Consider the following 17,948-nt stretch of genomic DNA (forward strand, 5'->3'; position numbering starts at 1 on the left):
CAAATGTTTTGAAAATGATGAGGGCAATGAATGTACAAATGAGTTTCACACAATTGGTGTGTGTATGGATTGTGATAAGAGTTGTATGAGCCCCTAATAAAATGATTAAAAAAAAGATATTCCCATGTTAAAACTCAATGTATTCTTATACCAAATATATAAACTATCCCTTTCTCTATTTAGCAACACTGTCACTGATCGCTATCAACTTGTTTTTTAAGACAGAAACCTGGAGGTCATTTCATTTCTCTCTCATTCAGCCCTCACATCAGATGGATTTAAATATCTCTGAAATCCATCAGCTTTTCTTTTCCATAATAGAACCTTGGTTTAGGGCACCATTAACTTTTGGCCTGAAAACAAGAACATCCTAATGGTTCTCATAAGGTTATTTTTGGTACTTCTTGAATTTATGTTCAACAATGCAGTCGGGATGATCTGTTTTCAAATATTTTATCAAATATTTGCTTACAATTACTGAATAACTCCCCAGTGCTACTGAAATACAAGTATGAGCTCTTTAACATGGCTTAAGGCCAGACAAAAACTAGAGACTGGATAACTCTCATCTCTTCCACTTTCCCTTAACACCAGCATCGCTGGCCGAGGCAGTAGAAAGACAACAGAGAGGAGACAGGTCAGGGTAAGTGGCTTGAATTTTTGTATATTTATTTTAAATTTAAGTGTAAAACAGTATAACAAAAAGAGTCTTATGCAGGAGAGTAACACAATGACTTATGCTTTAGATAAATTTGTTTTATTCACAAAACAAATTTGTAGAGGGGCAAAAGAGGTGTGGGCTAGGAATAGGTGTTGGCTAGGAATCAGCTGCAGTGGTGCAAGTGAAAGGTGGAAGGTTAGCTAAGAGATGCAACTGTGAAAATGTTAATAAATGGTTAGATTCAGGAGGCACGGCTGACTGGACTTAATGACGGACCAAAAGGTGTGATGTTAAAGGAAAATGAAAACTAGACAGCCAAATAGGAGATTTCACATACATGTCTGTATCTTTATCATTCTCTCTATATACACACGTGAGCCTAAGCTCAGGTGAGAGACTGAAGACAGAGATTCGAATTTGGTTGTTTCATCAGTATCTGAGGTTCTAAAATGAGTCATTTTGGACACTGCAGCCCAACCCCCAACCCACATGACACAGAAGTGTCACCACCAGCTCAGACCAGTAAATCCAAAGAATTTAGTCATTCTTTCTCTATGGCACTCATTCTGAGATGATTGCTGCACAGCTACACATACACATATAAGGAAATGTGATAAAATGCTAGTGAGGAAGCCCATCTGAAGGCAGCTGGACACCCCCTTACAGAAAGGTCTTGGGGAGGAGACAAGCCAGTCAGGGTGCAGTATAGCAACGATGAAACATACAACTTTCCTCTAGTTCTTTAATGGCCCCCCGCCCCCTCATCATGATCCCAATTCTACCTTACTAATCTGGCTAGACCACTGGTACAGATAAGAACTGGAAACATAGGGAATCCAAGACAGATAAACCCCTCAGGACCAATAATGAGAGTAGCGATACCAGGAAGAGATGGGAAGGTGGGGTAGAAAGGGAGAACCAATCAAAAGGATCTACATATAACCCCCTCCCTGGGGGACGGACAACAGAAAAGTGGGTGAAAGGAGACATCAGATAGTGTAAGACATGACAAAATAACAATAATTTATAAATTACCAAGGGTTCATGAGGGAGGGAGGGGAAAAAATGAGTTGCTGATACCAAGGGCTCAAGTAGAAAGCAAGTGTTTTGAGAATGATGATGGCAACAAATGTACAAATGTGCTTGACACAATGTATGTATGTATGTATTGTGATAAGAGTTGTACGAGCCCCCAATAAAATGATTTAAAAAAAATGCTAGTGAGGGAGGCACCTAACCTTGGTGACAAGCACACAAAATGTTTATGGTTTTATTCTTAAACTTCCCTCTGGATTTAAAAATTCCACAACAAAAAACTCCAGGAGGATTTGATCATATCAGATGATTCCTTAGAATTCTAATTAAGACATGATAATGGGCTTTATGGTCTTGTTCTTTTTTGGTGGGTAAGGTTTTTTTCTTTTAGAGCAGCGGTTTTCAACCTGTGGGTCGAGGCCCCTTTGGGAGGTCAAACGACACTTTCACAAGGGTTGCCCAATTCATAACAGTAGCAAAATTACAGTTATGAAATAGCAATGAAAATAATTTCATGGTTGGGGTCACCAAAACATGAGGAACTGTATTACAGGATCATGGCATTGGGAAGGTTTCGAACCACTGTTTCAGAGATACTGAAATCTTTACAGTTAAATTATATAACTTCGAATTTACTTCCAAATAACCCAGTGAACAAGACAGAGAAGTTGGGGTATAGATGAAACAAAACTGTCTTTTTGTTGATAATTATTGAAATTAAATTTCAATTTAAAAGAGTAAAGTTCATTATAGTATTGTCTGACCTTTTTGTTGGTTATTTTCCATAAGTTAAAAAGAACTGCAGGAAAAGGAATGTTACAATTACAGCAAGAAGGTAAATGGAGCAGTGAGGTTAAAGAAACAAAATATACCAATGATTAGCACCCACCTGGAGAAGATGGCTGCTCACAAAAAAGTTCTTACGTAAGACCATAAAGTACAGGTGAAACAAGTTGGCCCTATGTGAAATTAATACAGTGATAAACTACCTGTGATTATAATTAGGATAATTTCACATTTATCGCCCATTTACAATAATCTAGAACTATATGCAAAAGTAACTATGAAATTATTCACAAACCAATTTAAAACTAATTAAAGTGTAAAATTTTCATATCTGTACAGCGCTGTTCAATACAAGAATACACTAATATTCTAAAACAACTTTCTGAAGTATGACAGCTCTCTAGACAGGGATAAGCTAATTGAGTATCAAGAGGTTAAATTACCTATTTAAGAATTCATATGTATCGATTTCTCTTTTGACATATGTAAAAGTTGTTTCACTTTAAAAAAAAAAGTGAAGGGAAATACATGTGCATTAAGTCTTGGGTGGGAAAAAAAAAGTCTCGGGTGAATCCTCTCTGCCAGTAGACCAAGGATGTGACTAGCCTTGTTATCATGCAGAATGCACTGGAAAGTGGATTATTACAGATACAGTTAGGTTAAAATTTAACACCTTATCATTTGATCTACCTTTTGACGCATTTAAAATTTTCTGATTTTTAATATTTTCAGCTTTCTTTTTGATTGACATTTTTCTGTTTTACTTTGTTATCGTTAGTTTTTTTAAAATGTTTTTCTGTATATGAAATCCAGGATAGGTAAATCTAGAGATTAATGATCTCTTAAGTGTATGGCAGGGGAGGAGAGCGAGTGAATAATATAAGTATGAAAACAAGAAAATGTTTTATAATTGATTGTGGTGATGACTCTAAAACTCTTAGTATGTCTGAACTATTGAATTGTGCAATTTGTTTATATACAAAAACTTCAGGGAGGAAAAAAAAGGAATTACTATGTAAGAAACAATACAGCCTAGAGGTACAAGACCTGACCACTTACTTTAAGATTAGTCTTTCGACCATTATTATGGGATGCTTCCAAAAGGAGGAGGGAACATCTCAAGTACATGAAAACACGGCACAAGTTCAGACAAGAGAAAATTAAGTGCTGGTTTGGGTGTTGCCAACGTGATGGACAGATTTCAGTGGAGCTCCCTAACAAAGACAGAGTAATAAGAAAGGCGTGGAGATCTACTTCTGAGAATTATTAGTCAATGAAAGTTCACAGATCACAACAGAACACTGTCCAACCTGCTTGCTCTGGACACAGCACCAGGACAAACCAATTACTGTAAAAAGATGCCATGCTTGGTGAAGTACAGGGGCAACAACGGTGAGGGGGGAGTCTGCGGAGCGCTGGCACAAAAGCTGCAACTGACAGCAAAATGAAGGTGATACAGGAGCAGGTAACAATTTCATGTTGTGCATAAGGTCACCTCAAGTTGGAGTTGACTAGTTGGCATCTACTTAGATAAGATATATTATCTAGAAGTGATTTGACACTATAAGGTTTAGGACAATTATGAGTTGTTTAATAACTTTCTATTTCTTTTCTTTTTTATAAATCATTTTATTGGGGGCTTGTACAACTCTTATTACAATCCATCCATCCAAACATCCATTGTGTCAAGCACATTTGTACATTTGTTATCACCATCATTTTCAAAGCATTTTCCTTCTACTTGAGCCCTTGGTATTAGCTCATTTCCCCCACCCCACCCCTTGTATTTCTTAAACTTACCTGCCTCTGTGATTAATTTGGGTTTCTCGGTTTCCACAGGTTCTGGGTTTTCAGGCATGTCTTGAATATCATCCTCTGCAAATCCAGTATCTGGGCTGCTGGTTGGTTTCTCATAATCTTCATGACTCAAAGTTGGTGAAGAGTCCCTCTTACTTATCTCTAAGACAGCCGCTACAAGCTCTTCTTCACTCATTTCTTCGAATCCTGAGTTTTCCAATTCAGCTTTATAGGGCTCGAGTCTGCTTAATTTTGAATCCTGAAGAAGAGAGTTATTTAGAGGAAACTAGAATGGTTACAGATACAGTAATATTAATGAGTTTAAAGTGGATGTTTACGTTTTAAAAGTTTCCTTTCGGGGAATCGATAACAAGGATCAATCTATAACCCCCTCTCAAGGGGACAAACAATGGAAAAGTGAGTGATGGCAGATGATGTAAGATATGAAAATAATAATCATCTATAACTTATCAAGGATTTGTGAGGGCGGGCGGGTGGAGAGGGGGAAGAAATGGGGAGCTGATATCAGGGGCTCAAGTGGGAAGAGAATACTTTGAAAATGATGATGATGGTGGCATATGTGCAAATACACTTGATACACTGGATGAATGTATGAATTGTGATGAGATGTAAAAGCCCCCAATAAAAAGTATCTAATTAAAAAAAAAGTTTCCTTTCTTTGATGCGATGGATTACATAATCAATTTAACAACCACTGGTTAACCTGATATTTTTCAAATAAGCACTACATAAGGTACATTTATTTTTCTTGATAATATTATATTAGTTGCTAAATACACTCTTTGCAGAAAGTTTGGAAAGTACATAAAAAGTAAACCAGTAAGTCCACCTTAAAGCTCCTCATTCAGAGACAAACATTGTATTTCTGGTGCATTCTCTTCTAGACATAAGTGGATTATACTGTTAATATTTTCAGTGCTGAAAGTTCTTACTAATTTACAAAAGATAAATCAGAAAAAGAAAACACATTATGAAAATATAATTATCTACAAGTGACTTTCTGAATAATTCCCACTTCTGGGGAGAATTCTGACTTTCCTTTTTCGTTTAGAGTGAACATCTCTTTCACAGGCAACCACACACTGCCTCTAGCTTTGAAAGGAAGATGAGAAACCAGGTAAAACAGGAAACTACTAAAATAATCCTTATCAAAAACCAAACTCACTACCAATGAGATGATCTCTCATAACGACTCTATAGGACAGGGAAGAACTGCCCCATCAGTTTCCAAGATTAACTTTACGGGAGTAGAAAGCCTCATCTTTCCTCCACAGAGCTGGCTGGTGGTTTCAAACTTCTGACCTTGTGGTTAGCAGCTCAACACATAACCACCACACTGCCAGGACTCCTCTAATCTTACCAAAGGCAGATATAAAACAGACTCGTGAGGCCAGGTACACTCCTAAAAAATATCAATTCTCTATAAACTGTTAGCTATCACTTTGGGTCAAGAAAGAAGCAGCCATTTAGAACTTGAAACATTAGGTTGCTTGGTTGGTCTGTTGGTGCAATACGTTCCTTCTGGCTCCTCTACATAAATAACAATTAGTTCCAAAATCAAGGGAGTAGTCATTTGAGGTCCAATATACAGAGGTAGTTCTGATGGTGAATAAGTTTAAAAAAAAAGAAAAGAGAGAAAGTGAAATTTGTCTGGAGCAGCTTTCATTTCTTAATAATCTAGCTTCATCTGCAAAAAAAATATTTTTGTAGCTGGAAAAAAGTCTTTAAGCTTAGTGACGAGATCCATTAAGTTTATGATCTACCTTATGTATTAAATTTGCTGATGCTAGTTAGGAAGGGTATTTGTTTGAATATTAAGAGCTACATAAATATTTGTCAGAAATTTTGATGAGCAAGTGCTTACTTTTTCTAGGTCTTCCTGCTGGTGCTCATTGCCTGACATTTCACAAAGCCTCTGGCTGAGGGCCACAGTGCGTTTCAGTTCATCTTCACTGTCTGAATCAAGGCATAAAGCCAGGGAACTCTTGGATTTGAAGGTAAATTTCCTGTAATTAAGTGGGGGGGAAACACAACCTGTATAAGTCTGACAAACAACCATTTAGTCTCGTTATTCTTTTGATGTATAAATATGAAAGCAAAGCAAAACAAAATTTTCCAATATGGAAAAGAATTTAATAGAGCTAAAAGATATATCAAAGGAGGTATATGTAAGCATTACCTTTACCCCACTCTAAAAGAGCCATGCTTTGGAAAATTGGATAGCTCTTATGCCATGATATATCAATAAACCAACCACGCTGTGCCTTTTTCCCCCTTTTAATGCTCAAACCCAATGAGGTTTGCTATTGTCTTCATAAGACAAGTAACTCTACTGAATTCATGCAGACATAGCAATGAATAAATGTTCTTGACAACAAAGTGCATAAGGACTAATTTCAAAATTTTAAAGTTATGATCCATGCACTTAAAAATAACAGTAACATTCCACTTATCGACTTATCTGTAGGTCAGACTTGTGACAACCACTACCTTTCAAAACACAGGGAGTCCAAAGCAAGAAGGCTTCTGAGGAAGGCAGCAGTTCCAAAGCCCATGCATTTAACATTTTAGATAGAGCGCCCCCCCCTTGCCCTAGGAAATCATATGTAAGTTCATAAAAAATGAGAGCTAAGAAATGGAAGAGGATAACAATCAAAAAGGGCAAAAGAGAACTATAAAATCATTTAATGTGAAGGCACTCTGCCTTGTAAGAATTAAGAGCCCCTGAGGGCATTACATTAAAACAGTACAATATAACAGATTCTGACAATGCTAATTCTAAATCATTAAGACATACTTAAATGATCTTCCATGGATTTTATTTAAGAATATAAGGAATGATGTACCATCTTAGAATTTCTATCTAAAATAGTTACAATTAAAAAAGAATTTTAAAAAGATGTTGTAATCCTTGAAAGTCAAGCTTTAGTTTTATGAAAATTTACTTAAGTGGAAAACCTACTATCACTCTTCAATAAGACCAGATAAGTAAGGTGTTACTGTGTTTTCTTATCCACGAGTTCAAAAATAAATCAAAGGAAAAAGTGGTAAAGGTCAAAGAAGAAATTTCTTTGATGAAGGGTAACAAATTCATACACTATGCTAATAAAATCAATGTTAAATGGAAGCTGGAAGAATGTGATTAACCTAAAATGTGAAAACTAAATAAACATATAGAATGATGGCATCAAGAAATAAGAGGCTGCAATGGAAATCAGGAGGATTGCACAGCAATGGAGATCAAAGAAAAGAGGCAAGCAGTCAGCAAGTCAGCCCCAACTGAATATGTGGCTGAGAGCAGCCAGGATGGCACTGTAGTGCAGCCAGAACACTTGAATAGCCTTCCAGGACATGCTCAAAAAGGTTTTTCATAGAACTTAGAAAAGGCCAATCAGTCATCTAATCACCCCCTCTCCCTCCCATTACATGCTCACCAAGTCAACCTTAACACAGTAATATGTTTATCCAGGTAAGGAGAGTGACACCTGGCCACTATTGTACCAGGGTCAAATGAGACAAAGGACAATGTAGAAGAACCAATGGTATTCTTTCTGGTTCATAACTCAGCCTCTTTTAAGTTTGATCGGCATGACAGGTCTTCTAGGGCCTAATCATCCTTTATTGACCAACACTCCAATTCTCATACCAGTAGACCCTGAAAACAGATGACCATGCCAAGGTACAATGATGCCCAATGAAACCATCTCTTTCTTGCAACTTTAGTGATTTGGTACATAAAGAGTGCATTCCATTAATAATTACTATATTCACAGAAGGCAGCTTGCCTGTAGCAATGAAAAATATTCATCCTGTAAATGCATCACTTGCTTACTCTCTAAGCAGCCAAGTGGAATTGCTCATTTGTATCTTGAGAACGGGCAAGAGTATTCATATCGGTACCATTTCAGATTTCTAGTCATGTTAGTCATCTGGTTTTAATTGCACTGAAAAATAATTAACAGGAGGAAAAGAGAATAGCAGTTCCCAAATGTCATTTTATGGTTATATAAATCTCCCTCCCCACAAAGCCCTTAAACAACAAGTGTCTCTTTGATGAAAGTACTTTGGGACAGTAACATTTATTTAGAAAAACAAACTTTAGGTCATTTAGAAGAGTTTGATCAGGAACCGTGTGTCCGGTGAAATCTTAGAGGAGGTGTATTACAAAAGCATGTGCTTCCCTCCTTCGACAACCTTGGTCTTAAGCAGAAAATAGAAAACATTATGGAGTAGCTACATTAGTGTGTGCTTATTTTCCTGTCCCCTTTCAGAATACCTCTAATTCAGAGTCTAAGTCAAGAAGTGCAAAACTGGCTAGCAACAGGTAAAGCAATATTTTGAAGTCTGCATGCCTGTCTTTGAGGAAGGATACTTTCACTGATCGGGGCTATTTTACCACTTCAATCTTTAAAATATCTTATCAAGAGTCAGTTTTTAGTTTCAGGATGTAAATTTTATATTATGAAAATCAGTACAAAAGTAGTATAAAGTTGGACAACAGAATTTTGAGCTGATCATTTGAACTTGCTCCTCTGTTAAAAACTTGTTATACCCTAATCTAAACCAGACTCAAGAAAGTTCCAAAGTATAGGAAGTACAGAGAAGTTGTCATGCAAAACAGAGGAACAATAAAGAAAAAGAGGGAAAAGTCTTGGAGATTAAGGTAAGGCAAACCCCTAAAAATACAAAATGGGGGCACACAAGAAATATAACTCACTTTGAAGGTGTTGAAGGGCTGGTGTTGCAGGAATTCACCATTTGAGAGGCTTTCAATGGTCTAGAACTATTAGAAAATTAAAAATATACACACTGTACACAATTTATATTAATAAAAACACTGTTTAACTTTTAAACAGAATCATGCTATGCTATAATCCTTAATATTTCTTTAAAAAAAAAAAGGCAATTTCACTTCTTTAAACTATTAAAAGGAGCCGTCTAGAGAAAAAAGTCAATTCTATATACATACTTCTTGATCAATCAGATTAAAAGCATTGGAAAAAAAGTCAAATATTATGCATATGAAAAGAATAATTTGGGGGAAATGATCTTGCCTCAGTTCTTTACGCTTAAGCAATATAATAGCTCTCATTTATTGAGAACTTGCCAGATGTCAGGCACTGTTCTAAGAACTCTATACCTACAACTACTTAATTCGAGGCTCACAAACACCCTAATAGTTTCCCCACAGACAAGCCAAGGAATTTGTTCAAGGTTTTACAGCTATCAAGTGGTAGTTGGGATCTGAATGCAGCTAGGCTCAACTGCCAGAAAGAGTAATGGTATCTCTACCAGCAGAGGGCAGTCTACATCAAGGGAAAAACCCCATTCCAAAAAACAGCTTTAAGAGAAAACTCAAAAATAAGTACTAGGGCATGCCTTTATTAGTAGACACATTCAGGCCAATAGTATAAACATGTATTATTGAGGATATATTTCAATGTATGTAAATATAATATAGGATATATTTCAATTATAAAGAAGAGCCCTGGTGATATATTGGTTCTGTGTTGGGCTGCTAACCATAGTCAGGAGTTCCAAACCACCAGCCACTCCAAGGGAGAAAGATGGGGCTTTCTACATCCGTAAAGAATTACAGTCAGCCCCAATAAAATGATTTAAAAAAAAAAAAAAGTTTTTCAGTCTTGGAAACTCACAGGAGCAGTTCTACTCTGTCCTATAGTGTCGCTATAAGCATTGACTTGAAGTAAGTGAGTTTAGTTTTGTTTCTTGGTTTCAATTATAAATTAAAAATCCTAGGGAAAAACATTTTACAACACTGCATCAGTCCTTTTTTGGCATATGTTCATTTACTTTCTGAAATGTCTGTTATTCCACTTTAGCCATGAGACCTGGCGCTGACCTCAAGCAAACCACCAAAACGCTACAAAATTAAGGATTTGGACAAAATCTCTATAATCTTTCACCTCTTCAGTTCTTAACTTCTTAAGAATGTTCTAGGAAAAAAGAAAAGAATGTTCTAGGAGCTATTGCAGTTCTTCACAGTGGTGATAATATATTTATTAAGATGCAACTAGTTTTTTGGTGTCCCAACATATTTAGTACAGTGTATCTCAGTTTTTCTGTCCTATAGGGTCACTATGAGTTGGAACTGATTCTATGCCAGTGAGTTTTGAGTCCACAGAAGACATTTGTTAGAAATATAAATGCCTCAGCTTTACTTCAAATCTACAGAAATTATTAGGGGAAGAACACAAATTACTTATTTTTCAGGTCCAGGTGCTTCTTATGATCATGTGAGTAGTTTATAGTCCCAGAACATATCAAATAGTCATCTAACAGAATGGAGGCACTCCCCTAAAAGTCATCTCATTATGAAGGGCAGCAACCAAAGTGGCAAGAACCTTGTTTAAGCATCGTTTTCAATAAATGCATAGTAAAGTAATTTTACATGCAAACTCCCAAATAGAACAAAACTGATATCTCCTTCCTGGCTTGATTTCACCTGGGAGTTACATTCTCAGGTTCATTCTTTTAACTGGGCACCAGCACCTTTCTACTTCAAAACAGAAGAAAAGGAAGTCCTTGCACAGAACTTACACTGCCATATGTGCACTCCAACCAAGGGTAAAGGGGGGTTTGGTATTTTCGGTGCAATGAGATGACAGGGTCAGGTATCTTGGAATGATGACTTGCTGTCCGATCTTGTTGTTAACCGAGAGAGCCACATTAAAGCTGTATCGTTTCAAATGAAGAATGAGGACCCTGTAAAACAAGAAGGGATGGGGTATTACTAATTCACTAGAGGTAATATTCTACTCGATTAGATAACTGATTTAAAGAATGTATTTGGCCAAATGAAAGTTCTTCAGACAACACTTACTGAACATTTGGCATTGGCAGGCATTGTTTTTATGTATAAAATATACAAATATAAATACAACACAGGTACAGTGACACAGGTACAGTATTGAGTGAATTTATAAAGTTTGGATAAGATACTTCTAAAGCTCCTAGAAAACAAAATACCTAATACAACATACAGAGGAGAATGTAAAAATTTTCAACGCTGATTTTGATAGTAGGCTAAATCCTTAAAATGTTCACTTCAGTGTTACATAGATTTTTAAAAATTAGAAAACAAGTTACACTCGCTAATGACAAAATATTATCTACTGTATTAGCCTGGGTACTTTAGAGAAACAAATCCACAGAAACTCACGTATAAGAGCGTTTTATATAACGGTTAAGTGCACATCAAGAAAACACCCAACCCAGTGCTGCCCAAGCCCACAAGTCCAACATTAATCCAGTAACCCATATGTCCAACACCAATCCACAAAGTCCTCCTCCATCTCACAAAACACACACTATGACATCGACTGCAGGAGGAAAGCTGAATCAGTGAACGTGTAAGCATCTCAGCACTGGCAGGGGTCTCCAAATGGCCCATGTGGCTTCTCCTTGGGGATGTCACGCAGGAAGTGAGGCTTGCCAGCGGAAGCAGGGAACTGGCTAAGGCAGCTGCACCCTGGTCCGACCATCACAAAGCAAGAGACCCAAGAACTCGAAAGGCGTGGCTCACTGAGCCATTTGTCTCTCCACCCTTCAATTAACCCCACATGTGTTTATTGCCCAGGTTGGCAAAATAAACTTTAACTGACCTACTAAGTTAAAATGTTCCAAAGTCATCAAGTTTGCTGGTGAACATGGCTTCAATATGATTTTTGATAAGAACTCTTCTCATTTCAGCAGGAGTTTATTTGAAAACAAACAAAACCCCAAAAAACTAAGAGGAAATGGAAAAAAAAATTCCCATCTAGAAAAATATTGTGTCATAATTTGCCTGCCAATCTGAAAAAATTTTAACTCTTTGGACAGGCTAATTGCCTCTGGTTTCTGTTACAGTAGATAACCTTTTCACCTCTGGTACAGAACATAATCTCCGCCTGATGGACCAAGTATATTTCACAGCCCACAAGAACACTTAAAAAATTCCCTTTAAAAATGATGGGAAGGAACATCAGTTCTAGGTCCCCCCCAAAAGCCTGTTGTATGGAAAACTGCTTCCACTGTTACCACAAATACCTTCATCACAGGCACAAACTCAAAAATTTGCAAGCTAGAGTTACTAAGTATTCTTATTTCTCTTTTTAAAAGTATGCTATAATTCAGTCCTCAAATTCACAACACAACAAAAGAAATACATGGATCCAAATTATAAGAAGAGACTAAAACACAATGGTATTCTGATTTCAAAGTTCATAAATCTTAACCAAAATGAAGAGCAATGTGACACACATAAATACTTCAAAACAGTGCATCTGCTAAGAAACGGCTGATGACAAGTGTAAACAATGGATAAAGATACCAGGCCCTTCAAGGATAAAAGTAGACAGGCTATCGGTATTAAAATGAACAAAAACAAAGCAGTCTAATCATTAAGACAGAGAGGTTTCTATTTCATTTAATTTTAGAATAAATTAACCTCTTCTAACAAAAACAATCTACTGAAGAAAAACAAGTTAAAAAAAACAAACCCGAACTCCAAGAATTTGAAAGATCAAACAGAATGGACAGGTAAAGAGAATTCCAGCTTGCCAAGTCAAACAAGTCTTTTTAATTATGCACTGGTTTCTTATCAATGACAGATTCTAACAACCAATCCTTTGCCATAAGACTTCTCCCCATTATCTTCTTACCTCAAAACAGTCCCATAACACTCACAAGTCAAAAAGGACAAACTATCTGAAGTCAAAGACATATAGGTATGGTCAACACAGTAACAGTGTCAAGAGTCAGAAACACTTCTTTGAAACCTCATTTTCTTGAAGGAGTGGATTATGGAATGTCAAAGACCTACCAGTCTCCAGGGGCTAGGTTCAGAAGCTACAGACTTACGCAAAGAAATTTGCCACTAATAAAAGCAAAGCACTCTGCAGGCAAAATGCCATATAAATACTTAATGTTAATAACCTAACTTGTGGTTGAGACCTATTCTTGGAAAAGGCTAAAAGCTGTCCTATAATCACATATGCATAATTTTTCATAGCTTGGTTTTACTTTTATTTATATAGCTGTAAAACAAAAGTTAATGACATTTTTAATTCAAAAAAAAATCTTATATTTATAGGAAACTGACTAGCTTACCAACACACTCTATGATGTACTGAATAAATGAATGCCCAAATTGCAAAAAAAATTTTATGTTCAGGCAAACATTTAAGAGGCTTCAGAAAGTTTGTGGGAAAATTCTATTATCTTTGAATTTCATTTTTCCATGAAGTTTTTAAGCCCCTTCCTATGTATGTGGCCATAGCAGACTTTAAAAGTTTGGGATAAAGTGGATAAATTACTACTAAATATTATACATACTGAATTAAAATTCTAATGCTTCACCCAGCCTATTCTTTTTTAGAAGAAGGATTGTTGTCATCTTCTTGGGATTCCCAAAATTTCTGCTAAATTTTAACATCTTTGATGATTAATTTTTTGCATCAAATTGGCTAGTCTGTGGTTTCCAGTTGTTTGAATCAAACACTGGTCTGGGTTGCTGTCATGAAATAATGTTACATATATTATATTAGCTGGTCTTGGATAGAACAGATTACCTTCCAAAATGTAATGTACCATGATCTCAATACAGACCGTACTGATATATAGGGTGTCCCCCTAAGCCTCATCACTGCTGAGTTATTAAAAACATCAGAATAAACAGACATACATATAAGGGGAGAGAACAAGTGAGGCTTATCTATGAGAAATGACCAGGGCTACGTATATGGAAGGAACTGACAAGGTTGAGACCTCCATTTGGTCTTCTAAGTTTCCAGAACTGTGAGAAAATAAATTTCTGTTCTTCAGAGTCCCTTGTTGGTGGCATTTTGGTCACAGTGCACTATGTAATTAAGACAGCATCCCAAACCCTCTTCCCTTCTTGGGTAAGAACATTCTAGCCCTCTACCCTCTTTCAGACCTTCTTTATCACTCCATTATGGTAAACTCTACTTTTTCAGTAATGTTCTTATATACTTTAAAGAAGAAAAGTTGAAGAGACTTACCTGGGCAGCCTGTTAAATTTGTGCCGGACAAGAGCACACTTCCCCCCACATTTCTCACAGGAATACTCTAGTTCTTCTGCCTAAAGAGCAGAGGGAAAACAGCGTAGTAGGACACTGAATCAACATTCCCCGCCCCGCCACTCCAAGTAATTTGTTTTCTAACCTAACTAGTTTAGTGGAATGACAACTCTGATCCAGTTTAAATTGTGTCCAGAATCACAAACCTTACTAAATTAAGATCCAATCTTCAACATAGCTACTACTACATCCTATTTTAGAATTCCTCATTTCCTTAAAAAAAAAAAAATCAAAGTAGTACCTCAATTTATGACAGAATCAGACTCTCCAGCAGTAGATTCTGAACCTTTTGCCCCATGACTAGACACAGACCACTGCCAAGAGTACCTCCAGATTCTGACACATAGCCACAGTAGAAATAAGATCTCCTTAAGGTTAGATGAAGTTCCTGGTCTGTTAGGTGTAATTCTACCCTTCTCTTTACAATGGAACTCAGTCTTTTGGTGAGGGCTAAGAATAACTGCTCTACAAGGATCAAAGGTTGGGGAAGATAGCATTACCTAGAGAAAACCGAGGCAAGAAATCCACTTTAAAAAAAAAGGGGGGGGGGGAGTAAAGCTTAAAAATGCTATAAGATAGTAACAGGAAAAAAAATAGTTACAGGAATACTGAAGAGTAAGTAAAATAAAAAGAAAGCAAGGTAATTTTCATTGGGTGGAGTAGAATGCTCATCACAAATAAAGTTGGTTTATTTTTTAAGAATAAGGCAGATCTTTATTTTCTTAAAGTATTATTCTTATTAAAATCATTTTCTTAGGGTTCTTACAACTCTTATTACAATCCATATATCAATTGTATCAGGCATATTTGTACATGTTACCATCATTCTTTTCTAGACAATTACTTTCTATTGAGCCCTTGGTATCAACTTCTCTTTCCCCCCACTCCCTCCCCACCAGAAAATAAAGTTTTAGCTTTAGAAAGACAATCCTAATAAATTGCTACAACAAAATGATGACCCTATTATATAGAAAATCAGGGGATCTTGGCAAATTTCCAGTATGTGAGGCCTGTCCCAGATTCTAAAAATCAGACACAATATTTTCTACAGTTCTTAAAGATCATGAATCTTCCCAAAGAGTATTTTTTCACTGCTCTGAACTTAATATACAAACTTGTACATTGTCTCCAATTTTAATTCACATTATAAGAGCTTAAAACGTGTCATTTCGACTCTCTCCCTGTCTCACTCTCATTGTCTAACTCACTCCCTGTCTCACGCTCATTCACTGACACTGTCTCACTCGCTCACTGACTCACTCCCTCACTTTCTCCCTGTCTCACTCAGTGCCTCTCTCTCTCACTCACTTGCTCTCTGTCTCACTGTCACTGCCGCTCACTGCCTCACTTGCTCACTCTTTTACTGTCTCACTCCCACTCACTCACTCATTGCCTCACTCACTGTTTCACTCGCTCACTCTCTACTGTCTCAGTCACTGACACACTCCCTCTCTCTCTCACTCACTCCATCTCACTCTCATTCACTGACACACTCTCTCACTGCTTCACTCGCTCCGTCTCACTTGCTCACTGACTCACTCACTCCCTGTCCCACTCACACTCACTTTCTCTCTCTCACTCTCTTACTGTCTCACTCGCTCCCTGTCTAACTCACTCTCATTCACTCACTGCCTCACTCTCTCACTGTCTCAGTCACTCACTCACTCCCTGTCCCACTCTCACTTTCTCCCTGTCTCAGTCACTCAATGTCTAACTCACGCCCTGACTCACTCAGTGCCTCTCTCTCTCACTCACTTGCTCTCTGCCTCACTCACTGGCTCACTCGCTCACTGTCCCACTCTCATTCACTGACACACTCACTCTCTCACTCGCTCACTGCCTCACTCTCATTCACTGACACACACTCTCAATGTCTAACTCACTCCCTGGCTCACTCTCTTACTGTCTCACTGACTAAAAAAAAAAAAAATGTGTCATTTCATATGCACTAAATTAATACTAAAAAATGAACTGCTAAGTTTCTTTAAAACACTCGCTATTGAGCTAAATGTACAATCTATGTAAGCAGCTAATTTTCTTGAGTTAACAATTGGTTATCAAACTTTAAAAACAAACATTATTTATAAGCATTGCTCCAAATTCTTCTAAATACATTGGTTGAAGCTCTGCTTTGGTGAAACCAACTTTGAATATTATTAACATAAACACAATTATGTAAAAAATGCAAAGTTTTTATTTACCCTAAAGAAAAGATCCAGAGAATCTTGAATTGATCGAGGAGGGAGTGGCTTTCTCCTTCGAGGAAGGTCGATGGACAGGTCATTAAACTGTTCTCTTTTGGGAATAACCTCTCCACACCTGGAATAATAAAAGAAACCAAATGCCTGAGGAAGACTTGACACCTAGTGCTCAAGCAATGTTTTGTTCTGTTGTACACAGGGTTGCCAAGAGTCAGAACTGGCTTGATGACAATTAACGAGAATAATAACAAAGGCAAAAAACAAGATACAAATACGTACACACGAGAAACATTATTCACCTAAGAGTTTATCAATTACAAAACACTACAAATGGTGTAGTATAGGACTAATGAAACATACAACGTTCCTCTAGTTCTTTAATGCTTCCTCCCCACATGATCATGACCCCAATTCTACCTTTCAAATCTGGCTAGACCAGAGTATGTACACTTATACAGACAAGAGCTCAAAACACAGGGAATCCAGGTTGGATAAACCGCTCAGGACCAATAAGGAAACAGAGATACCAGGAGGGGAAGGGAGAAGTAGGGGGAGAGAGGGGCAAACCGATCACCATGATTGACATACAACCCCCTCCCAAGTGGATGAACAACAGAAAAGTGGATGGAGACAGCAGTTGGCATAAGATATTTAAAAAATAATAATTATAAATTATCAAGGGTTCATGAGGGAGGAGGGGGTTGGAAATAAGCTGATACCAAGGGCTTAAGTAGAAAGAAAATGTTTTGAAAATGATGATGGCAATGTGCTTGAACACAATGGATGGATGTATGGATTGTAATAAGAGCTGTGAGAGCCCCCAATACAAGGATTTAAAGAAAAAAAAACCAAAAACCAGTGCAAATAGGTCTAAGAAATAGGAAGGGGTTCCAGAAAGTTTGTGGAAAATGGAATTAAAAGATCATGAACCCCTTCTTCTAACTTTTTGAAGCCCTTCTAGAACACAGCTCTTAAAAAGAAAGGTCACATGCATATTTGAATCCTTACTAAATTAGCAGGTAAAACTTCAACTGCAAATATTTAAATTTTTTATAAAAGTGTTAAAATTTTAACCTCCCCAAAGTTACACACGTTCCTTACTCCCAACACTATTGTTGAGTTTTGCACGGGTTTGAGCCTTATATAAACAGAATCATACGGTACATTCTCTTTCAACTCATTTCTCTTGCTCAACATAATTGTGAGATTCAACCATGCTTCTTGTTGCACATGTCTGTAGCACAATCATTTTGTTGTTTTTCAGTATAACCTTTTGAAATAGTTTATTGTGTCAGCCTGGCCAGTAAACACAAGTGGGATTAACTGAAGGGCAGAGAGATAAATGGC

General features: G+C 37.0%; 1 protein-coding gene across 2 annotated transcripts in view; it reads right to left on the minus strand.

Moving 5' to 3' along the window:
• Window positions 1-17,948, minus strand: part of USP37 (ubiquitin specific peptidase 37) — an 86,576-nt gene that overhangs the window by 16,639 nt on the left and 51,989 nt on the right. For both annotated transcript variants that reach the window (XM_045294764.1, XM_045294760.1), the window contains 6 exons: window positions 16,602-16,719; window positions 14,323-14,402; window positions 10,862-11,026; window positions 9,018-9,083; window positions 6,165-6,306; window positions 4,283-4,538 (listed from right to left, as the gene is read on the minus strand). In XM_045294764.1, coding sequence (XP_045150699.1) covers window positions 4,283-4,538; window positions 6,165-6,306; window positions 9,018-9,083; window positions 10,862-11,026; window positions 14,323-14,402; window positions 16,602-16,719 — 827 coding nt within the window. The remainder of the gene's footprint in view (window positions 1-4,282; window positions 4,539-6,164; window positions 6,307-9,017; window positions 9,084-10,861; window positions 11,027-14,322; window positions 14,403-16,601; window positions 16,720-17,948) is intronic.

The sequence above is a fragment of the Echinops telfairi genome, unplaced genomic scaffold (assembly GCF_000313985.2).
Source record: "Echinops telfairi isolate 266 unplaced genomic scaffold, ASM31398v2 ScPeMD7_3;HRSCAF=10, whole genome shotgun sequence".
NCBI classification, from domain to species: domain Eukaryota; kingdom Metazoa; phylum Chordata; class Mammalia; order Afrosoricida; family Tenrecidae; genus Echinops; species Echinops telfairi.